Genomic DNA, 24,716 nt, shown 5'->3' with positions numbered 1-24,716 from the left:
CCAGCATGAGGAAGAGTGAGACCCCATCTCTACTAAAAATAGAAAGAAATTAGCCAAACAACTAAAAATAGAAAAAATTAGGCAGGCATGGTGGCGCGTGCCTGTAGTCCCAGCTACCCGGGAGGCTGAGGCAGGAGGATCACTTGAGCCCAGGAGTTTGAGGTTGCTGTGAGCTAGGCTGATGCCACGGCACTCTAGCCCAGGCAAGAGAGTGAGACTCTGTCTCAAAAAAAAAAAAAAAAGAATTTTTATCTCCATGTTCCTGAAGAATATTGACCTATAGTTTTCTCATGATATTTTTATCTGGTATTATATCAGGGTGATACTGGCTTCATAAAATTAGTTGGGAAGTATTCCCTCCTCTTCTGTTTTTTAGAAGAGACTGTGTAGAATTGAGGTTAATTCTTATTTAAACAGTTGATAGAATTCTTCAGTGAAACACTCTGGGCCTGGAGGCTTATCTTTTAGGAGTTTCTTGACTATAAATTTTATTTCTTTAAACTAGGACTTCTACAACCACCTGGCAGTAACAAGGCAACGTCCCCCACCCCGACCCTGATTTCCAGTCAGAGTAGTGTTACAGAAAGCTGGCCAAAACCAAAGGTTTAAATAAGATTCAGAGTCTCTTAACATAATACGCTAAATGTCCAGGTTTCTGTAAAAAAAAATCACTCATCAAGAGTCAGGAAGATCTCAACTTGATCGAAGACAATAAACAGATGCCAACATCAGGATGACAGAGATATTAGAATTGTCTGACAATGATTTTAAAACAGCTATCATAAAAATGCTTCATTGAGCAATTATGAACACACTTGAAATAAGTGGAAAAATAGTATCCCTCTTTCATTCCTGATACTGGCAATTTTTATCTTATATCCTTTTTTCTTGCTATAGGTTGGTCAATTTTATTGATCATTTCACAGAACCATCTTTCTTTTTCAGTATTTTTCTATTATTTTTCTGTTTTAATCTCATTGATTTCTGCTTTTTACTATTTTTTTATCCTTCTGCTTACTTTGGGTTTATTTTGCTCTTGTTTTCTAGTTTCTTGTGTTGGGAGCTTAGCTTTATTGATTTAAAATTTTTCCTATTTTCTAACGTAAGCATGTAGTGCTATACATTTTTCTCTCAGCACTGCGTTAGCTGTGTCTCACAAATTTTGATATGTTGTATTTTCATTTTTCATTCTCTTAAATATATTTTTTACTACGCTTGAGACTTCATCTTTCACCCATAGATTATCTAAGAAGTATGGTTTTTAGTTTCCAAGTGTTTGGAAGTTGTCTTATTATCTTTCTGTTATTGATTTCTAGTTTTGATTCCTTTGTGATCATAGAATATGCTGTATAATTCCAATTCATTTAAATTTGTTGAGGCTTATTTTATGCCTCAACCAGGATATGGTCTATCATGGTACATGTTCCATGGGTGCTTAAAAATAATGTATATGCTGCTATTGTTTGGTGGAGTGTTCCATGAATGTCAATTAAATTGATCCTGTTAGTTGACGGTGTCTAGTTCTTCCGTATCCTTGATGATTTTCTGTTTGTTGGTTCTGTCAGTTACTAAGAGAGGTTGAAGCCTCTAACTGTTATTATGGATTCATCTATTTCTCCTCTGAGTTTCCTCTAGTTTTGCTTCACATCTTTTAGAGCACTGTTGGATTGCTATGTCTTCCTGGTGAAGTGACGCTTTTATCATTACATAATGTTCATCTTCATCTCTGCTAATTTTCTTTACTGTGAAGTCTGCTTCATCTGATATTAATGTCACTTCTGCTTTCTTTTGAGTAATGTTTGTGTCATATATCTTTCTCCATTATTTTACTTTCAACCTACTTGTATCCTTATATTTTAAGTCTGTTTCTTTTAGACAGTATATATTTGGATCATGTTTTTAAATCCACTTTGCCAGTCTGTCTCTTAATTGGTTTATAGAACTTAAATTTAATGTGATCATTGGTATGTTAGGGCTTAAGTCTGCCATTTTATTTTTGTGTGTGTATGTGTGTTCATTCTCTGTTTTCTTTTTCCTACCTTCCTGGAGGTTACCTGAACAAACTACCAAACTCACCCAGTATGAAAATAGATAACTTGAATAGCCTTGTAACTATTAATAAAATTGAATTTGTAATTAAAAACTTCCCCTAAAAATACCTCCAGGCCCAGATGGTTTCACTAGAGAATTCTACCAAACATTTAAAGAAATAGAAAGTGATATTGCTAGAAGAGAAATTTGAATCAAAGATGAATGGGAATGGAATTATAGAAGAAATAGCTAACCATGGGAATATGGACACACTGCTGCCATTTGAAAGGCTCTATATTTGCAGCCAAAAGAACTTAGTGAAGGCAAACTTATAGATGTAAATGAATAAAGTGGTTGTGATGAAAAGAATGAAGATGTCCCAGAAGAGAAGCGCTGCCAGCAAAAAACTGCACATTAAAACAACTCTTGGAAATATTTTTCAACATTGAAAGAACACAGGATAAAATGTTGGAAACTGATCCAAACTTAGACAATTTGCCAAGGGATAGAAAAGGTGCTTGCTCCATGTTATAGGTTATGCAATGAAAAGGAGTCAAGTGCTGTACTCTTGATAAGTTTTTACAAATGAATAAATGTGTTTAATTCTTAATGTTTCAGATTGCAGTATATTAAATACATACTGGTTTTTTATTTCTCTATATATTTATAGCTAATAGTAAGAGAGCTTTTAAGTTTTGACAAAATTTTTAAAGATCACTTGAATAATCATAATTTTCCCTATTGATTATTAAAATTGCTTTTCATGCTTTCAGCTTGCATAGTCACTTTTTACAGTACCATACCACCATGCAAAGCAAGGACTATCTGTAATCTTTAGTTACAGAAAGCAGATCAGTGGTTTTGTGAGAGGGGACAAGGAAATAGGAGGGCACAAGGAAACTTTTGGGTATAACGGATGCATTATCTTGGTTGTAGTGCTGGTTGCACATATGTGTGTGTGTGTGTGTGTGTGTGTATATGCATATATGTGTCATAACATATTAACTAATTTATACATTTAAAATATATGCAGTTTGTTGCATGTCAATTATACCTCTATCATGTTAATAAAAGTGTCATATATACATTATTAATATATATGTATGAACAATCATCACTATTTGTGTGTATAGATGGGTAAGAAAATGTAATAATGGGCACATGAAAGCACAACAGTGTGTAATTAGAAGAGAAAAGGAAGAAAGACAACAAGATGTGACTATAAGCTACCTAAGGGCAGAACCCCTACTGTTCAAATAGTAGGTTTTCTTCTTTTTTTTTTTCTTTTTCTTTTCTTTCATGATAACATATCATGGAAAATAGTAGGTTTTCAATAAACATTTATTATTGTAAGGAGAATAGGACAGAAGAAGCAAAGACATAGGTAAAAACACAGATGAGAATACGAGGGAAAGGGCATAAAAACAAGGAGATTAGGGAATAACAACAAATAGGAACAACTGAACCTTCCATTTTTACCACTTGCCTTCCTTATACTAAAAGTAAAAATACTTTTTCACTTTGTCAAGTACTTGATAAAGTTTAAGGTAAGTAAACATACTTTACAATTAAGAAGTGATGTTTTAAATCAAAATAGGAAAGTGAGAGATAGAGGAATTTTACTAAGTTCCTCAGATCAAGTTCCAGATTTGTCACATAACCACTATAGGCTTCCATAAATGTGCAGCTTGCTTTTTTCAGAATTTTAAAAATTGAGATATAATTCACCTACTGTAAATTTTTTTTTATCAAGATGGAATTCACATAACATAACATTCACCCTTTTAAATTATACGGTGTTTTTTAGTATATTCACAGAGTTGTACAGCCATCACTACTATGTAATTCCAGAACATTTTCATCACCCCAGAAAAGAAATCCTGCATCTGTTAGTGGTTACTACTCATTTCCCCCCTCCCTGATCCCCTGTATTAGTGTGCTAGGGCTACCATAACAAAATACCACAGACTGGATAGCTTAAAGAACAAAAATTTATTTTCTCACAGTTCTGGAGCCTAAAAGTCCAATATCAAGGTGCTGTCATGGTTGATGTCTGGTGAAGCCTCTCCTCCTGGTGTGTAAACAGCCACCTTCTCACTGTGTCCTCACATGGCCTTTTCTGTGTGCATGCACATGGTGATAGTGGTGGGGAATCTCTGGTGTCTCTTCTCTTCTTACAAGGACACCAACCCTATGGGATTAAGATCCCATTCTTATGATCTCACTTAACCTTTATTACCTCCTTATAAGCCCTATCCCCAAATATAGTCACATTGTGGGTTAGGACTTCCAACATATGGATTTGAGGAGGCCAATTCAGTGCATAATACCTCTAATATACTTTCCATTTATATAGATCTGCCCATTCTGGACATTTCATACAAATGGAATCATACAAGCAATGTGTAGCCTTTTGAATCCGACTTCTTTTACTTAGCGTGTTTTGGAAATTTATTCATGTTACATATATCAGTATTTCATGACTTTTTATGGGTGTTATGGATATACCACATTTTGTTAATCCATTCATCAGGTGATGAACATTTGGGTTGTTTCTATGTTTTAGCTATTAATGAAAAATGCTGCTGTGAACATTCTCGTACAGGTTTTAGAGTGGGCTATGTTTTCATTCCCCTTGGGTACATACCTAGGAATATAATTGTTGGGTCATATGGTAACTATCTTTAACATTTTGAGGAACTGTCAAACTGGTTTTTGTAGCATCTGCAACATTGTACATTCCTATCAGAAAGGTATGAGGGTTCCATTTTCTTCACATCCTCACCAATACTTGTTATTGTCTGTCTTTTTGTTATAGCCATCCTAGTGAGTATAAAGTATATCTCATTGTGATTTTGATTTGCATTTGCCTAATGGATAATGATATCAAGTGTCTTTTCTTCATGTGCTTTTTAGCCATTTGTATATTTTTTAAAGAGAGCTTTTCCACTTTGTTACAAAGAGAAGTCTTTTTCCATGTTATTACAAAGAGAAGTCTTTATGTGATCAGAAAATACAAGATTGGCCAGGCGTGGTGGCTCACGCCTGTAATCCTAGCACTCTGGGAGGCCGAGGCGGGAGGATCGCTCGAGGTCAGGAGTTTGAGACCAGCCTGAGCAAGAGCGAGACCCCGTCTCTACTAAAAAATAGAAAGAAATTATCTGGACAACTAAAAATATATAGAAAAAATTAGCCGGGCATGGTGGTGCATGCCTGTAGTCCCAGCGACTCAGGAGGCTGAGGCAGAAGGATTGCTTAAGCCCAGGAGTTTGAGGTTGCTGTGAGCTAGGCTGACGCCACGGCACTCTAGCCAAGGCAAAAAAAGAGCGAGACTCTGTCTCAAAAAAAAAAAAAAGAAAGAAAGAAAATGCAAGATTGATCTTTTTTTCTCTTCCTATGAAATGCTGTTCAAACAGCTGGAGTGAATTGTCTCAGTTCACTTCTTTAAGTTTCATCACATTCACTTGAGTATGTATGTCCTCGGCTACTGAAAATCTGTTTGGGAAAAAACTCAAACCATGTTTTTTTTTCCCCCCTTCATCTGCTTTTACTCCACAACAATCATCAGCACAGAAGACTTCTGTGACCAAATGTGGAGGGTTTTCCCTACACACCAAGAAGCAGACACCAGCTGGGTGTCCTCTAATTCAATTCCAACACTATCTACCTGAAGATAGCATCAGATCCCACAGGGTGAGGGCCAGTCCCCAAAACTGCGCCCCCTAGACACCATCGTGAGTTCAGGCCTCCAGAACTTCTGACCGACTGGCTTCAAGTTGGGGTTCCCATGACCCCCTCTTTGGATTCTATTAACTTATTGGAGCAGCTCACAGAACTCACTTATGTTACTGGTTTGTTATAAAGGATATTACAAAGGATATAGACGAAGAGATGTATAGGGCAAGGTGTAGGGAAAGCAGTGTGGAACTTCCATGTCCTGCCTGGGTATGCCACCCTCCAGGAACCCCAACATGTTCAGCTATCTGGAACCCTATCCTCTTGGGTTTTTATGAAGGCTTCAATACCTTCATTACATAGGCATGATTGATTAAACTATTGGCCATTGGTGGTCAACTTAATCTTCAGCCTCTCTTCCCTGGAGGTTGGGGATGGGGCTGAAAGTCTTCCAGTGACCTGCCTTAGTCTTCCAGTGACCAGACCTGTCCTGAAACTATCAGTCAATATTAGCATACAAAAAGACAGCACTTAAGAGATTCCAAGTTTAGAAGTTGTATGCCATGAAATAGGATGAAAACCAAATATGTATTTCACAATATCACACTGACCCATTAGTGAACAGGGCAACAAAGTTCCCTGACCAGCAATGTTCTAGAATTTTCCATTTTTATATATTGCATCCATACACACCTCATGTGTATGTCGTCTTTGGAGAAATTATTCAGATCCTTTGCCCATGTTTAAAATTGAGTTGCCTTTTTATTGTTGAGTTGTAAGAGTTCTTTACATATTCTGGACACAAGTCTCTTATCAGAAATATGATTTGCAAATATTTTCTCCCATTCCATTGATTGTCTTTTTACGTTCCTAATGATGACCTTTGAAGCAAAAAAAAAGTTGGTTTGTTTTTTTTGTTGTTGTTGTTTTTTGTTGTATGACCCAGTCTTGCAGTTCTCATAGCATCACTTCTGTTGGTCAAAACCATCACAAGCCCTCAAGGGGAGGGTTTGAAATAAACTTAATCACTTGATGAGGGAGTAACAAAGTCACATTATAGAAGAGCATGTGGGATTTGGAAAATGCCATCTGCCACAGAGTTTATAATTTTCATAGATGAGCTATGGAGGTTTGGAAAGAAGTGGTCATCCCAGAGTGGCAAGATTAACAAGGGGCATCTTGGGAAACTACTCCTAGAGATATTATTACAAGTGACTAGTAGCCAGTTAGTTTTTAAGGCGTTTTATTTCAAGCCTTTAAAAGATCTGAGGTTGTAGTATTTATTTGTGCAGTTTCTACAGTGTTCACAAATGATTCTAATACACTCATTACGAAATATAGCATAGTCTCCACCTGCCAAAGAGTTACTGGACAGTCACTGTGCACAAGACACTGGAAGAGGCCATAGATCAGGTTAGAGTGATGGCAATTTCCTTTTTATTGCCTCCTCAGTGGCACAGCAGTGTCCACATGGGCCAGAGATAGTGGTGTTCTGGCCTTTCTATGGAGCTAAGCAGGTATAGTTGTGAGTCCTTTCACCAAAGGCCAGTCATCCAAAAGTTATTACAACATTCATTTACACTCAAGCATCCAAATTGAAAGCTGCATTTGCCTCATCCTAACAAAATTACTTATACCTCTAGGCTTGTGAACTTTTGCTGATTTGGTCAGTGGTCTGGTGACCATTTAAAGAATGTCTCTATACCTAGTACATAATGGCCAAAAAAGAAAATCATCCAGGGATAATCCTGGGATTTCCTCTAACTGTAGCAACATTATATATACTTGCAGATATTAAAGCTGTGTTTTTTTAAAAATCCCGAAAAGGTATTTTTTTTTTTTTTTACTAATTCTCATAGACTTTCCCCTCTGTCATTATAAATACAATAATTTCTCCTTGCGAATTTACATGAACTTCACCTTTTACCCATGTGTTTCCTTGCATTTGGTATTACTGTTTCAGTATATATATTTTTTTATTGTCAGCCTTAGTCCTTAGCTTCAGACCTTTAGTTCAAGATACATATGGAAAGATGAGTGAGATGACATCACCATCATTATCATAAAATTTGCATTGAAGTATAATATCCACACAGGAAAGTATATAAAGCATAACTGTACGGCTCAAGGAATTTTCACAAATTAAATATACTCATTTAACTGCCACCCAGATCAAGAAATAGAAATATTACCAACACCCTGGAAGCCCTCCTTCTGCTTCCTGCCAGTAACTGACCTTCCTCACCCTAGGTAATAGTTTTGCCAGGTTTTGAACTTCTTATAAATAGAATCCTACAGCATAACATACATTCATTTGAGACTGGATTGTTTTGTTTATCATTATGATTGTGTGATCCATCCATGCTGTTACATGTAGCAGTTCATTTTCACTTCTGTATCATATGTTATTGTATGACTATGCCACATTTTATTTATCCATTCTGCTCTGTATACATATTTGGGTTGTTTCCAGTTTTCAACTATTATAAAAATGCTGACATGAGCATTTTGATTCATCTTTTGGTATGCACGTGTGGACATTTTTGTTAAGTACATACCTAGGAGTGTATTTGTTAGGTCATAGGGTACATATATGTTCAGTCATAATACGTGCTGCCAAAGTGGTTATACCTACCCATTCACACTCCCACCAGCAGAGTATGAGAGGTCTATTTGCTCTTTCTTACCAACACTTAGTATTTTCAACTTTTGGTAAGTCTTTTTAAGTTTAGCCATTCTGGTACATAATTGTGATTTCAGTTTGCATTTCTGTGATAGCTAATGAGGTTAAGAAACTTTTAAAAGTTTATTCGTGGCAGGGCACAGTGACTCACACCCATAATATTAGCACTTTGAGAGGCTGAGGCAGGAGGATCGCTTGAGGCCAGGAGTTCAAGACCAGCCTGGGCAGCATAGCAAGACCCCATCTCTACAAAAAATAGAAAAATTAGCCAGGCATGGTGGTACACGCCTATAGTCCCAGCTACTCAGGAGGCTGAGGCAGGAGGGTCATTTGAGCCCAGGAGTTGGAGGTTGCAGTGAGCTATGATGATGCCATGGCACTCTAGCCCAGGCAATAGAGCAAGACCTTGTCTCAAAAAAATAATAATAATAATTGGGGGAAAAAAGTTTATTTGCCATCTGGATAGCTTATTTGCGAAGTGTCTATTTAAATTTGTTTGCCAATTTTTAAATTGATTATCTTTTTCTAATTAATTTGTGAGTTTATTATATATAATAGATGTAAGTCCTTTGTTGCCTGTATGTAATTACAAGTATTTCACTCTTTTTTTTTCCTTTTTCAAAGGCAGAGTCTTGCTCTGTCACCTAGGCTGGAGTGCAGTGGCACAATCATAGCTCACTGCAGCCTCAAACTCCTGGGCTCAAGTGAAGAGATCCTCCTGCCTCAGCCTCCCGAGTGGCTAGGACTACAGGCATGGGCAACCACACCAGACTAATTTTTTTATTTTTTCTAGAGACAGGATCTCACTATATTGCCCAGGCTGGCTTCAAACTCCTGGCCTCAAGCGATCCTCCCGCTTCCACCTCCCGGAGTGCTGGGTTACAGGCTTGAGCCACAGCAACCAGCCCTTTTTACTCTCTTAATTGTGTCTTTTTTTTTTCCAGAATATTCAGAATATTATGGGGGTACAAACATTTTGGTTACACGAATTGCTTGTGTACAGTTTGAGTCAAAGTTGTGTGTCTGTCACCCATATAGTGTGTATTGCACCTGTTAGGTGTGAATTTACCCATCCCCTACTCCCCCCCGCCACCTGCTTGATTTCCACTGAATTGTGTCTTTTGATAAGCATAAGTTCTCATTTAGTTTTTCAGTATCTTCCTTTATGGTTAATGGCTTTTGTGTCTTATTTAAAATGTTTGTCTACCCTAAGATCATAAATATATACTTCTCTGTTTTCTTCCAGAAGCTTAATAAACATATTAGTTTAATTCAAGAACGTTTATAGTCTGTCTTGTTGCATGTAGAATTTGAGGCAATTGAGATGAATAGTTAGCAAAATAGTCTTCGTTTTAGAAAAAGATGACTCTTGAAAGAAAAATGGATGTTCTATAATTACCTTGTAGGCCATGCAACAAAGAAACAGCATATTTAATCTCGGAGTCTCCGCAGAATTCATATGTATGTCCTGCCCTTTTCAGTTGGGTTTGTTTCCGTTGGAAGCAGGCTTCTAGCAGTTCCTAAAATTTTAGCTTCGATTAATATTTGAGGTTTCTGCAATTTTCTTCAAATATTTGTTGCCTTTGGCTTTAAAAACTACATATGGTAGGAAAATTAAAATGTGCAAATGTGTGTAGTTATTAACTTTATTCAAGTTATATTATTTGGAACCATAGGCTCTTGGAATAATGCTTAGGAGGAAATACTCTCTACATTTATAGGGTGAACTATGCCTACATATATTTACATGTATTCAAAGGAATATGTTTATGAATCCTTCTGCATATATAATGACTCTAGTAAAGAAACTAGCTCCAGAAGACTTCTAGAGAAATAACTTTCATTATTTTATGTGTATAGATAATGTACATATGTGTATCTATTTCTTTCCCTTTTTTTTTTTTTTAGATGGTCTACCCTGTTCTTTAAAATTGCCAGGGAATAATAATCTGGATTGTCTCCTGGTTAAATTCTCTGATGCTTCATGCAGTATTTAAACCATTAGTTGTAGGATCAGTTGTTGGCATGAAAAATTTATTTCTTCCTTTGCTTGGTGTCCTTGCCTTGGGCTTTTGGGTTTTAGGAGGGGTGAGGTGAAGTATAGATTTGCCTTGGGCCTGCTAGAGAAGTTAATACAAGAGCGGAAATCTTTAATCCCATCATGTTACCTGGGCTCAGATTTATGGTTGCTGTTGTGTATGGCTGGGAAATGCCATGAGTGTGTATAACTCCATGGCCTCTTGGCTTTAACTCATTTGAATATTGAAAATAATAAGGAATATAACAACAATAACAATGACATTATTAAGCATCTATTAATATTTTTGCTATTCCCCATGCCAAACACTCTATTTTTTTCATATAATTGTCATAATGGTCCTACAAGTTTGTATTATGTTTATCATAATTTATGATTGTTATCCCTACTTTTTAGCTAAGAAAACTGAATCTTATATAAATTAAGTGATTGCCCAGGATCACTACACTAATGAATGACAGAAAAAAACAGGCCTGTGTGTATAAAGCCTGCACTCTTACCACCATCCAGTATTGTCTCCATGGTAGAAAATCATTAATTTCACTGGAATACATCTTTGGTATAGGATATGGGTGTGCCTTTGTAAAGATATCGCCCCCTCCCAAGTTCCCCTTCTAAATAAACTTGGTGGCCATTGCACCAAGAACACACTAATGCAGCAACATTTTATTAGAATGAATGGTAGTAAAGACTCAGGATACACAAAGGTGAATGAAGATTATTGTTTGTCAGTGAGTTCACAGCAGATGCCAGAACAATTTGTAGAATCATTTGCTTTCTAGAAAGGGATCTGCCAGACCTCCCAAAGGGCAAAGCAGGATATTTATCCAGCATCCAACTCCACTGTATGGCCTGAGTGCTGTTGGGCCCATCCAGTCAGTGCTTGGAATCTGTCATTTGTTGATTGTTACCAATGTCTTTCTCTTGCTTTTCTAGGATTATAGCCGAGAAGGTAAAGGAGGTTCTGTTTATCCGGCCCAGAAAGTACATCAGCTGTTCCAGCCCAGAGACCACAGAGTCTGGCTACATCAACGTCATGGAGATGGCATCATCTGTGTGCCGCTACGACCTAGATGACATGGATATCTTCTGGCTTCAGGAACTCAATGAAGACCTTGCAGAAATGGGTACGTTCTTTTCTCACAAGTAAGTTGTGCCTTGGCTTAACTTGACTCACAATTTTTTTAAGGTTGTCAGGACCCTTTAACTTGCTTTCATTTTGTTGCTTCCTTTTTTTTCTGGCCTTTTCATTTATTTTTCTCTTTGCTCTTATCTTAATGAGGTATTTCTTCAAATGCATAAATATGTTGAAATAGAGCAATAACATTTAAATCTGACCTTTTCTTTCCTCATTCACAATAAATAACACAAATTGGGGATGGCATGCAGGTTTCACAAGGTTGTTTCCCAATTCTGAATGTGAGAATGGTCATGACCAATTGGACTTATGGTTGAGAAGGAATTTGAAGCCAATTACTGGCTCAACCCTGAAAAGCATTCTGATCAGTGAGCAGGGCCAAAGGTAGAGGCCCCTCTGCCAGGGGAGTTGGAGAAAAGCTCTAGCTTCAGCATTGGGCAGTACCACCACAACTGACCAGTTGCTATGCTGGTACCCTTTAATGAAGGACTTATAATTTTGCTGCCTGGAAAAAGAAGAATGGCAGGCCTACAGCAAAACAGCCCTAAAGCTGTTCTTAGCTACTTCCAGTGAGTTCTAGAGTTGTCACACAGTTTTCAAAAAAGAAAATAAAATGAAACAAAAACAAACAAATAAAAATCTTGGAAGTATACATAATAATTTTAAGTAAATGTGTGCTATGCAGTACCATACAAGCAAGGCTGGGAAATGCAAGGCTGAAAGGAAACTCACTTTATACTTACACACAGCTCTAGTTCACCTGTTTTCAGTCTAAGCAGTGTTCAGGTCCAAGTTTTCCCATGGAACTGTGGGTGCTTTGTAAGTTTCCATATGAGATATGGTGAAGGATACATTTGATTTCATTTTTGTTTGAATCACATTTGTTCATTGTTAGTACAAGGATCAGTGGTTTTTCTTTTCTTCCCTGCCCCTTCTTTTTTCTTTCTTTCTTTGAAGGCTGGTATGTGACTGCACATGAATAAAAAATTAAAATTGTATTAAATCCAGTTTGGCATGGCGATGGTGTTTATTCTGCCAATAACCAATACTTATTCCTTGATTTTTCAATCTTTGTTTTATGTCTTCTCTTGCTCTGCCCTCTAAGAGGAGAGGGGGGTGGTCAATTTAGGATGGGAACCACAAAGAGAAGGGAATAAAAGACTGACAGAAGGAAGGTCAAAGTATGAGGGCATAATCAATTGGACTGATGGCTCAATACGCAGTTGTATTTATGAGGCATATAGTATCTGTAGACATTGCAATCATTACAATGCTGCCTTTGTCATGAAACCACCTTATAATGAGGTCTCTTTGGTATTTTGCAACTACTTCCCTTTGGATGAGTTTTTAAATAAACTTTTTATTTTGGAATAGTTTGATTTACAGAAAAGTTGCACAGTTAGTGCAGAGAGTTTCCATAAACGGCTCATGCAGTTTCAGTACCCATAATGTTAACATCTTACTTTACCATGGTACATTTATCAAAACTAAGAAACCAACACAGGTACATTACTATTAACTAAATGTCAGACTTTACTGGAATTTCACTTATGACCTTTTTCTGTTCCAGGATACCTCGTTGCATTTAGACTTGGGAGAGTTTTTAAAGAGGATTGTCTTTTCTCAAGTTTTTCTTTAGAGTGAATGATATTGTAGTGAGGTTTTTAACAGCTTAAAATAAACTTTGGTTTAGATTAAGGAATTTTTAAATTGAGTTTTTACTGCTTACTAGGCATCATAATAAGCTATGTACAAACATTATCTCAGTCTCACTACAAGTCAATGAACTTCATTTTATTCTTATTTTATAGTAAGAGCACTAAGCTCTAAAGAGGATAAGTAACTTGCCAGAGTTTACATAGCTAATAGGTGAAATTGGAATTTGAATCCAAGTTCTCTTTTAACCAGACACTATACTCCTTTACTCAAAAAAAAAAAAAATGTGAAATTTGTCTTGGCTGGAAAAATGGAACATAAGGCCTGGGTAGTTTTTGGTTTCATGAGTAGCCACAACATTAAAATGGTAGTTTATGTAGAATTCCGAAGTTTCTTAGGACATCTTATATTACAAATGAAGTAGAATACTTGAGTAAATTTGTTTTGGATCACTTGAGGATTATTCCTGAGTTTACAAGCTGTTAGAATAAATACATATGTGCTATCACAAAATCATTAGTCCTCCCAAGTAAAAAAAATGTTTAGTTGTTACCAGCATTGGCCATATGAATCTTTTAGTTGGGTTATTAAGTGTGGAAGGCTAAGAGAAAATAAAAGTATGGAAGGAAAAAGGAATCAAGAAGCAAAAAAGATAATTTCAGAATTGAAGTTAGATGCTTGTGAATGCTAATAGATTTATATTGTATTATAGTTTGCCACTGAAAAATATTATTGGATTTTTTTAAAAGTCAGATTTGAAAAAAATATTTTATATATATAATCACATACACATAAGACCTAGAATTTTCTATTATGGCTTAATACATTTTCATATGAAAATTTTCTGATGTAGCCATTAGATGTGTTCATTGAAGCTAATTTGCTAATAATGAAATTATTTATGTCCAAATAGTTATGTGATTTTAATTATTTTATTATGCTACAGAATAAAGTGGTCAAAATTATAAAGCTTGGTGACAGTCCTCCCACAGTGGGAATAAGAAAAAATGGAGAGAGATTTGGGAGGAGACTGGCTAGGATTCAGACAGAAAATTGAAAGGGTCGATAATATATCTTCTAAGGAATATGATGAAATGTATTAATATTTCTCCTTTCATGTGTCAAACACTAATATATGATTATAGGTAAATGTAAGAGTAGCCCTAGTAAAAGATTTTTTGAAATCTGGTTGTCATAGACAAGGAAGAGATGGTTTTATCCTTCAGAATCCCACCCACCCCTGCACTGGGCTCACAGTAGATGATTTGGGAATGACAGCTGACTGATGGGTTGATTGATTGTTTGTATTTCTGTGCAGGTTGTGAACCAGTTGATGAGAATCTTATGGAAAAGACAATAGAAGTCCTGGAACGCCATTGCCATGAGAATATGAACCATGCTATTGAGACGGAGGAAGGGCTAGGCATAGAGTACGATGAAGATGTGATCTGTGATGTGTGCCGGTCTCCAGACAGTGAAGAAGGGAATGATATGGTGTTCTGTGATAAGTGTAACGTCTGTGTGCATCAGGTTAGTGAGAATGGAGACCGCCACCTCCCCACAGTCAGCCTTTCTAAAGTTCAGTAATGATCTCCAGTACCCATATCTGGGTAGCAGCTTGCATTTAAGAGTGAAAATAAAGATTTGGCCTTGCTGTTCTTCAGTATTTTCTCTAGAAACTGTACTTCTTATGATCTCCACGATGACTTACCTGCTAACTTACCCCAGGGGGCTAAACCCAGGTCTTTATTGTGTTACTTCATGCCCAGACCATTGGGATTGCCTTGTTCAGTTTCCCCAGGGAGTCTCCTTGCTGCCTGCCTTGGGGGCAGGGGGTGGGCAGGGTCTTTCCACTGCCTTCAAATTTCTGTGGAATCATCAGATTATACCCATGGCCAGTAATCTTGGTGAGTTTACACTTCTATAGATGGAAGTCTGTATTCCTTATCCTGGTACCCAAGGCCCTCCTCCATCACCCAAATGTATGGCTCCCAGGAAGCTAGATCCACCCTACTTTTTTTTTAATTTTTTATTTTTTCTATTTTTTTATGTCAACATATTATGGGGGTACAAATGTTTGGGTTACATATATTGCCTTTGCCCCACCCGAGTCAGAGCTTCAAGCATGTCCATCCCCCAGATGGTGTGCGCTGCACCCATTAGGTGTGTATATACGCATCCCCTCCTCCCCCCTCCCATCTGCCCAACCCCCAATGAATGTTATTGCTATATGTGCACTAAGTGTTGATCAGTTAATACCAATTTGATAAGTACATGGTCCACCCTACTTTTAAAGATCACAGAATTTTAGGACTGTAAAGGACTATTTAACTCCTCAATTTTACACAAATACCAGGAGAGGTGAAATGACTTTACCCAAGCCAGTTATTTCTCATTCTTTCTTCCACACTGCCTTTTTAATTAATAATAATGATGATGATATCAACCCTCTTTTTAGCTCTTTCCCCCATAAGCTCTATGCTCCAACAAAATAAGGTTACTCAAAGTGCAGTGATAAATATTCCTGACACTGTCCTATCTCCATGTTTTAGCCACACCCCAATTTATAAATGTCTTCTCCCACCTCCAGCTATCAAAAATCTACATATCTTGGCCGGGCGCGGTGGCTCACGCCTGTAATCCTAGCACTCTGGGAGGCCGAGGTGGGTGGATCGTTTGAGCTCAGGAGTTCGAGACCAGCCTGAGCAAGAGCGAGACCCCACCTCTACTAAAAATAGAAAGAAATTATATGGACAGCTAAAAATATATATAGAAAAAATTAGCCGGGCATGGTGGTGCATGCCTGTAGTCCCAGCTACTCGGGAGGCTGAGACAGGAGGATCCCTTGAGCTCAGGAGTTTGAGGTTGCTGTGAGCTAGGCTGACGCCATGGCACTCACTCTAGCCTGGGCAACAGAGTGAGACTCTGTCTCAAAAAAGAAAAAAAAAAAATCTACATATCTTCCAAGGTCTAGTTCAGATCCTTTCTTGAACTCCCCTACTCTTCTGAACCTGTTGTATGTTTTATTCATTTCATTAATTTATCTAGCAAATAGATACAGTACTCCATGGGCCAGGATGTGCTGCATGCTGAGGACGCAGTCGGTGATGAAGAGGCAGACATAGTCTCTGTTCCCAGGCTGATCGTAGTCTGATGTAGGGACTATAAGGAAACTGCCAATTTAGCATAGTATGCCAAGTGCTTTTGTAGATATAAGTCCAAGCTGCTATGGAAATGCATAGGAGGGATGGACATAGGACGTCAGGGACAACTTCCAGGAGGTGGCATCCAAGCTGCATCTTAATGGCCAAAAGGAGATGTCAGGTAAACCAGCAATGTGTGTTCAGGCAGAGAGGAGAACATGTTCAGAAGGGGTATTGAGGCCGGGCGCGGTGGCTCACGCCTGTAATCCTAGCACTCTGGGAGGCCGAGGCGGGTGGATCGCTCAAGGTCAGGAGTTCGAGACCAGCCTGAGTGAGACCCCGTCTCTACTAAAAATAGAAAGACATTATATGGACAACTAAAAATCTATATAGAAAAAATTAGCCGGGCATGGTGGCGCATGCCTGTAGTCCCAGCTACTCGGGAGGCTGAGACAGGAGGATCGCTTGAGCTCAGGAGTTTGAGGTTGCTGTGAGCTAGGCTGAAGCCACGGCACTCACTCTAGCCTGGGCAACAAAGTGAGACTCTGTCTCAACAAAAAAAAAAGAAAAAAAAAAAAAAGAAGGGGTATTGAGAGTAGGCAAAGTACGTCAGAGGCAACTTTGAGTGCTTCAGAATTGTAGCATGGTGGGGTAGAGTAGGGAAGGCATGGAGAGTGAGAGTAGAGAGGGAGACAAGGGATGTGTGTGAAGTACCTTCTGACAAGCTAAGGAACTTCTATTTTGTTCCATCAACCCTGAAGGATATGATTTGTATTTTAGATCATTCTGGCTACAAAATGACTAAAATGATCAGAATAGATAACATAGGAGATAGAGAGAAACTAGGGCTTAAGACTGTTTTAATTCCTTGGATCATCTAATCTAACACTATATATGTAGAAGGTACTCAGAATTATTCTGTGACCAGCTGGGTCTTTTTCTTCATTTACCTATGTCCTTTAAAATAGTGAATTTTGAAAATGTATCTTCACTCTACCAATTATTGGCATTTATATCACACCTTCAGTGAGACCAGAAAATCTTTGCCATTTAAGTATGAACTTAAGTATCTGATGATACAGGTCCACAGTTCCTTCTCTGCAATTCCGAAATTGGAAAGCTCTGAAAACTGCACATCTTTGCTAAAGTTTCATACCAGAACTGATCTGGGGACAACACCAGAACTCACCTGATATGAGACCATTTGTAGTCCTTATCCATTTTGTGTAAATACTCACGTATTTTGTTAAAGAAATATTGATGTATTTGGTTATATGATATTGCCCCTGGTCCTACTGGGGAGTTGGATAGTATACCATGTATATACTGTATTACTTTCCTAAGATCTGAACAACTGGATTTCCTAATGTTTCTCATTCTAGGGGCTTCAGATAAATGATTGTGGATCTGTAGTAGGCTTGAAGGGAATAATGAAAATGTCATCTGTATATATTTTCTATATTTGTCCTTTATAGTTGGGACAAAATATTAAGGAATTATTTTCAGGTTGTTTGACTAACAAAATTAAGTGTAGCGTAATAATTTTCCCCAAAGGTGTTTTATTTGTTTTGAAAACACATCCAATAATGACTATAAATGATACTGCTTCCTCATATAGAGATGACAATAACAAGTGACCAGGCCTTGCAGAACGTAAATTGGTATGTATTAAAGCTGGGACATTGGTACCATATAAAGTTTCATATCAAAAATTTTTCCAAAGTGAGCATATTCACTTGGATTCCGAGAGATACTTAGGTTAGAGCTCCCTCTGTTGACTGAAAAGTGACTTAAAATTATTTGGAAAATTTGGTTTACTGCTTTACAGAATGGGGACATGTTGACATTTGAATTTATTAAACATGATTTTTCTTCTTTACTCCCACCATATTATGTTCAGTGTTTGTTCCTCAGGAGAAGTGTACATAGTAGACTTTAGGTTTTAACAATGAACTTAAAATTTTTTCTCTAAAAAAATGAGAACATTACTCAGAAGGCTGTGAGCCCGTGAGTTTGAGGCTTCAGTGAGCTCTGATTGTGCCATTGACTCCATTCTGGATGACAGAGCAAGACCCCATCTCTAAAAGAAAAAAAATTTAATGTGAAAGTTAGGACATTCCAAGCCTCTTTATGTGTATCTATTTTCTGCTTCTTAGCCCAAATATTGAACACTCAGATTAAGACCTGTGTCAATTTACCTGAAGGTACATTCACTTGTTTTTATATCTGTCATGTATATCATACTTGTCACTATGTTTATTAACCCCCCTGAAATTATATGTAAAGCATATGTCAGTGCATGTGTGAAATTTTCTCAAAAAAGTCTACAGGCTTCATCATTTTGTGGTCCAGAAAAAGTTGAGAACCACTTCTATGAAATACAAGCTTCTGTGTTCTTATGACTCCAAATAAGTATACAAAAGGCTCAGTAAATGGTGTTCTGACCAATTGAATGGCCAAGAGATAAAGGATAATTCTAGAGCCAGCCAGTGGCCTCTCTTCTGCCAGTCTGAAAGAGGTTCTATTTTAGGAAGGAAGCTTGCTTTTATTAACTAGCAAAGATTCTGGGCCTCAGAGAAAGAAGAGCTTCAAAGATTGGGAACCTTGTACCCCCTAAATATATTGAAATTAAAAAATATAAAAAGATTAGGAACATTATAAAATGATGCCTTACTGTCATGAGAGCAGCATAGTTGGAGTCCAGCTTCAGTTCCTGAGAGTAATTTGTTCCACCAAATGACCTACTTGAGCTCAGCTTAGGGGGCATTCCAGGTAAATTGATGATAAAAGCTCTACCCCCAGTGACATTACAATCTCACTGAGGAGATGAAACACAACAGTTAAAGTAGAGAAAAGGAATACATGGTGCTGACTATATACTTCTTGAGGGAAATCGCATGGAGTGGAAGACAGGAGTCAGGCAGTAGGGCAGACACAAGGAGATACAGTGACCTGAGCAGGGTTCTTGGAGAGGCCTGGAGTTTGAGCCATGTCTGGAAAGATGAGAAAGGTCTGACTATGCAAAGAGGAGTTGACCATGGAAATTGCTTAGGCAGACATATGGACATGAGAATTAAAATGACTAGTTATGAAGAAAACCAGGGGGCCTGCCTGTCCAAGTCAGGGGCTTGTATTTGAGTGTGGTGGGGCATGAGAGCAGACAGTGAGATGTGAGTAACAGCAGGCTTTAGATAAAGGGCCAGCAAACTTTTTCTTTGAAGGGTTAGATACAGTCTCTTTACATATTCTTCTTCTTCCTTCTTACAACCCTTTAAAAATGTGAAAACCATTCTTCGTTTGTTGGCTTTATAAAACAGGCCTCAGACAACAGCCAGCCCCTCATTTAGGCGGGGGTGGGAGAGGTGAGGGCAGAAGGAATCTTTGGAGAGTTTGCCAACGTGCAATGGTATGAATTCTTTGTTTTAGTGAGAAGAATTTGGTAACTAAATAGAGGAAGGGTTGAAGATATGAAGGGGGAGGAAGAAAATTTAGAAGTAAGTCAATCCAGGCATGGTGTGATGAGAACTTAGAGCAGTTGTGATGGGGATGGAGAGGAAGGTTAAGAGTCTCAGGGCCGCTCTATAGGGAGGAATAGTGAGCACCAGAGACAGCAGATGGGAGAAAGTGAGTAACACAAGTCCACAAATTTGGATCTGGAAGATAAGAGGCATGGTGTTGATGTGGAAAGAAGGAGTTTAAAAAAAGAGCAGGTGGATGGGGAGGGCAGATGTGATAGTAACAGTTATAACTGGAATCTGAGCTGAAAATGAAATCTCCTGGGGCTGGCAGAGATTTTGAAGCTGCCATGTCGAGTCAGTCAGTGGTAGAGGGTGTGCCAGCCAGGCCATATGGGGAGACAAGTGTCCCCCTGGTCTAGTCTGTAGTAAAGTAAAGCAGTAAGGAAGAAAAGATGGGGAAAATTGGGGATAGTGAAAAGTTTCCCAAACTAATCTCCCACTTACCCCAGTAATTCATTTATTTCTTTGTCCAACTTCATTCTATAAAGGATTTGAAGCAGCTCCAGAACTCATTATGGATTATTGTGATTAGTGTAATATTCTATTCATGGTTCATTCACAAGTCCCTTTTTCTTCGACCCAAGCAAATAATTGCTGTGATTTTCTAAGTGCTTTTTATGTGCCAGGCACTATTAGGCTCTTTATAAACATGAGTTAATTTGCTCCTCAGAATTTTAATTCTGTTTATTTTCTAACACTTTTTTTCTTGATCACAATGGTATATGACATGTAGAAGTTGTTCAGTAAGTGTTTAACTGACTAGTTATAATACATAATCATTGAAGAAGCTTTAGAAAACAGAGGAAAAAAGAAAAAATGTTATAAAACATTTGACTCAGATAACAGTTGGGCTAGCCTTTGGCTATATCTCCTTCTAGTCTTATTCTGTCATCCTTAAAGTCACTTGTGGACAGACATGCTGATCTTAGGACAGATGCTGGAAGTTGCTTTTTGAATATTTTTTAAATTAATCCTGGATATAAGCTTGTTCATCTTTATTTGCCATCCCAAAAGCGGAGGGTGCTCTGTGACTGTGCGTCAGAACAGACATTGACCCTGGTAAGAAGATGCTGACCACTCTCCCCTCTCCTCCTCGTGCCTCCAGGCCTGCTATGGCATCGTCAAAATCCCAGAAGGCAGCTGGCTGTGTCGCTCCTGTGTCCTGGGCGTTCATCCACAATGTCTGTTATGTCCAAAGAAAGGTGGAGCCATGAAGACCACCAGGACAGGGACTAAATGGGCTCATGTCAGCTGTGCCCTGTGGATTCCAGAGGTAAGAATTCATCCAGGCCTGCAAGGCCATTTGCTCTGGGGTGCCCCCATTCCCTACAATGTTCAGATTGACTCAGGCTTAGCATGGAGATTCTTCGCGCTTACCCATGTTCCTGAGGTAATGCTTCTGCTTGAACTACCTTAGATCCTTCTTGGATGCAAGTGTACATGTAAGCCCATGCTGATTGATTTATAGTGGTACTCCCAGTGGTATTTGATAAATTTATATGAGAAGAGGGGCACAAAAGACCAGAATATGAGCAGCAGACTTCTTTAAGGTAAAACTTACCTTAAAATGCCAACTCTTAAGTGTAGAGTTTTGTGAATTTTTACACATGTATGTATCTGTAACCACAACTCAGACCAAGACATGGAACACCCCAGAAATAACATAGAGTACCCCAGAAGGATCCACTATACCCACTTGCTAGTCCCTATCCCCCAAGAATAACCACCATTTTGATTTCTATCGCTATAGATCAGTTTTGTCTGTTTTTGAACTTCATATAAATGGAATCATACAGTATATACTCTTTTCGGTCTCGCTAGCACTTCATATTGTGGTGTGTATCAATCAATAGTTCATTCCTTTTTATTGCTAGTATTCCATTATATAGATATACAATGATTTATTTATCCATTCTCCTTTGAAACTCTTTTCTGAGCTTAGACTCACCATTTGCCTAATACCTTTATCCATAACTCTATTATCTAACTCATTGTCTCACCTGGTCCTTCAGTTGCTGGTATTTCCTGAAGGGCTTTGTGTACACTAAATTAAAACAGGGCTTCCAGACATTTCTTTCCCTTACATCTTATGGCTGCCTTTCTTTTTCTTTAGCTGTTTGGATATCCCACTCACACCCTCTCTTCCCAAACCCTAACCAAGCCAGCAAATCTGTTAGGCATTTAACTGCATGACAAGAGAGACTTCAGAATTCAGTTAATGGAGAGCCAATAATACTCTATCAGCAGTTCAACTCTGTGAGCTTGATTATCAGATGGTAACTACCCTGGAACTAACGTTAACAAGATTAAAGCCAGGAAAATTTAAAGGAGAATGAACTGCTCACAGAGTTGAACTAAAAGTTCTAGATACATACTTTTGTACTCTTATGGCTATAGACATCAGTATTTTAAAAAATATTTGAATAGTAGCTTCTTTTTCTTACTAAGAACATTCAGTCATGTAAAGTGAATTCTCAGGTTTCTGGCTTGAAAGTGACTGGTTTCCAGCAGCAAATCCCCCAGCTAATAGAGCAGGCTCTCTCAGCTTATAAAAGTCTGAAACATGACTCAGGAAGAGTTCCTTAAAAAGTAAAATAAGCTTTCTCAGCTATTGGCATTCTCTTATGGTTTCTAGTACCTTTTGTACTATTCAAGATCTCTCTGTTGGTTTCCTGATGTGGGCAGAACTTGTACTAGTTTGACCATCCTTATTTGACAGTTCACTTTGTGAAGTTATCACTCTCTCAAACTCATTTGTATCTTTGTAAAAAAAAAAATGAAAACACTTTTTACCAGCAGTTGCTTGACCCCTTATTTTCATATGGAAAAGAATTTTTCCATCTTTTTTTTAAAGCATCTCTTTCCTTTCAACACTCTCCCAAAGACTAATTTCACTTTGAGGCTACTTTTGCTGAGGGAGTAGGGTAAGCTAATGATAGTTATGTGGTTTTAGAGACTTTGTTTTAAAACTGTTGTCATCCTCATCCTTTCTATTTACATGCTGCGATCTCTTCATTACATAAATTTACTGCTACAATATCATAATTCCTTTGCAAACCAAATGGAAAGACTTGTCCTTGCCTCTGTTTTTCATCCTTAGCTGATGAAATGAAACAAGGCATGTGGCATCATCTCTAACATAACGACAGGTGCTAGATTTAGTGAATTTTAATCCCTTTCCTTAACTTTCTTTAGTTCCTAAGTGTAGATATCTTTGATTCGTTAAGGTAACCATACCTAGTCTACACTCCTTCCCTCTCATCCCGTATATGAATCATTTACATTACTACAAATGATTAAAGGACTGAGCAGTAGATAGAGACAGATTTTATTTATTCTCAGTCCCATATTAACCTTAAGAGACATGGCTTACCTCGTTGTTTTGATGTTCTGAGCTTCACATAACATCATTTGTCGTTTGTGACAGGTACTTTCGGAATGTCTTGGTGCCTCTCCCTTATGCTGGTGTTTTATTTGTAGGTCAGCATTGCTTGTCCTGAGAGGATGGAACCGATCACAAAGATCTCCCACATCCCACCCAGTCGGTGGGCCTTAGTCTGCAGCTTGTGCAAGTTGAAGACAGGAGCTTGTATTCAGGTAAGTCCTGATGAGAAGTGGTAGAGTGGGCTAACACCAAATTGGCCAAACTTACCCTCTCAGTGAGTGTCCTGTTAACCAAAAGGTCACAGAGAAGGCTGCCCACTGACTCCTAGGGCTCTGCCATTATACAAATCTCTTTTTTTTATGTTGCTTCTGGACCATTCAGCTTATTCTTTTCCATATTCATAGTGGTAGTTAATCTTCATCCTTTGCTGTCAGGTCTGATGAATTAAATGAATTCTGAAGCTAGGTGATACCATCCTGGATGGAAAGAAACTTTAAAACAACCAGGCCCATGTTCTTGTGTGGCTCACTCACTAACTGTAGATGGACTTGAGCTGCAGGATGATTTGATAGATAGCCCTATTGCTGAGCTGAGTGAACATTTTGGTAGGAAAAGATGCGTTTGAATGGATAAATTCTGGTGGATAGTTTTGAAAGTCATTCTCATTGGCGTATGTCTTTGTGTATAGTAGTGCAAGTAAAGTTTTCTGAGACATCTGGGGCACAGGAATTCAGCTGCTTGAAGTAGTAGTAGCTGATGTGGCACCCAATAGCAGTAGTTGGGGGAGGGGAACGTGGATGGGACTTGGAAAAGCCAGTTACCTCCAGCAAAGACACAAAGGTTGACCCTTTGTAATCTCACTTTCCATAATGTCATTTTACTTTCTATTCCAGATGTAATAAGGTGGCTCTGCTGGCAAGAGGGAAGGAAGGGCTAACCTTCCACTACTTAGACCTCCTGCATATGAGCTGCAGGCTGGTTGGAGTTAAGTTTGCCTGTTGACCTTCTTTGCAGAAAAGGGGCCATATAAAGGCATAGTGTAAGGACAGTGACTCTAGGTGTTTTGTGAGGTTCCTTGCTGTCTGGCATGACAGTATGTTCCAGGCACATCTTATAGATTTCTTGCTCCAGATTGGAATCAGCCACTCCTCCAAGGAGCCCTGGTTCTTATACTGGGAAGTGATATTTAAAGTACACACAATCTAGACCCCCAAAGGCCCTTTTAATTTTTTAAATTCATTTTTTTTTTTTTTTTTGAGACAGAGTCTCGCTCTGTTGCCCGGGCTAGAGTGAGTGCCGTGGCGTCAGTCTAGCTCACAGCAACCTCAAACTCCTGGGCTTAAGCGATCCTACTGCCTCAGCCTCCTGAGTAGCTGGGACTACAGGCATGCGCCACCATGCCCGGCTAATTTTTTGTATACATATATTTTAGTTGTCCATATAATTTCT

The 24,716-nt window shown here is 38.2% G+C and overlaps 1 protein-coding gene across 2 annotated transcripts in view; it reads left to right on the top strand.

Moving 5' to 3' along the window:
* Positions 1 to 24,716, top strand: part of JADE3 (jade family PHD finger 3) — a 136,454-nt gene that overhangs the window by 93,665 nt on the left and 18,073 nt on the right. For both annotated transcript variants that reach the window (XM_069463139.1, XM_069463138.1), the window contains exons 5-8: positions 11,364 to 11,554; positions 14,540 to 14,751; positions 20,988 to 21,155; positions 23,363 to 23,479. In XM_069463139.1, the coding sequence (XP_069319240.1) occupies positions 11,364 to 11,554; positions 14,540 to 14,751; positions 20,988 to 21,155; positions 23,363 to 23,479 (688 nt within the window). The remainder of the gene's footprint in view (positions 1 to 11,363; positions 11,555 to 14,539; positions 14,752 to 20,987; positions 21,156 to 23,362; positions 23,480 to 24,716) is intronic.

This window comes from Eulemur rufifrons, chromosome 30 (assembly GCF_041146395.1).
Source record: "Eulemur rufifrons isolate Redbay chromosome 30, OSU_ERuf_1, whole genome shotgun sequence".
NCBI lineage: Eukaryota > Metazoa > Chordata > Mammalia > Primates > Lemuridae > Eulemur > Eulemur rufifrons.
The sequence above is the reverse complement of the archived record's forward strand: the minus strand, read 5'-3'. Positions and strand labels throughout refer to the sequence as shown.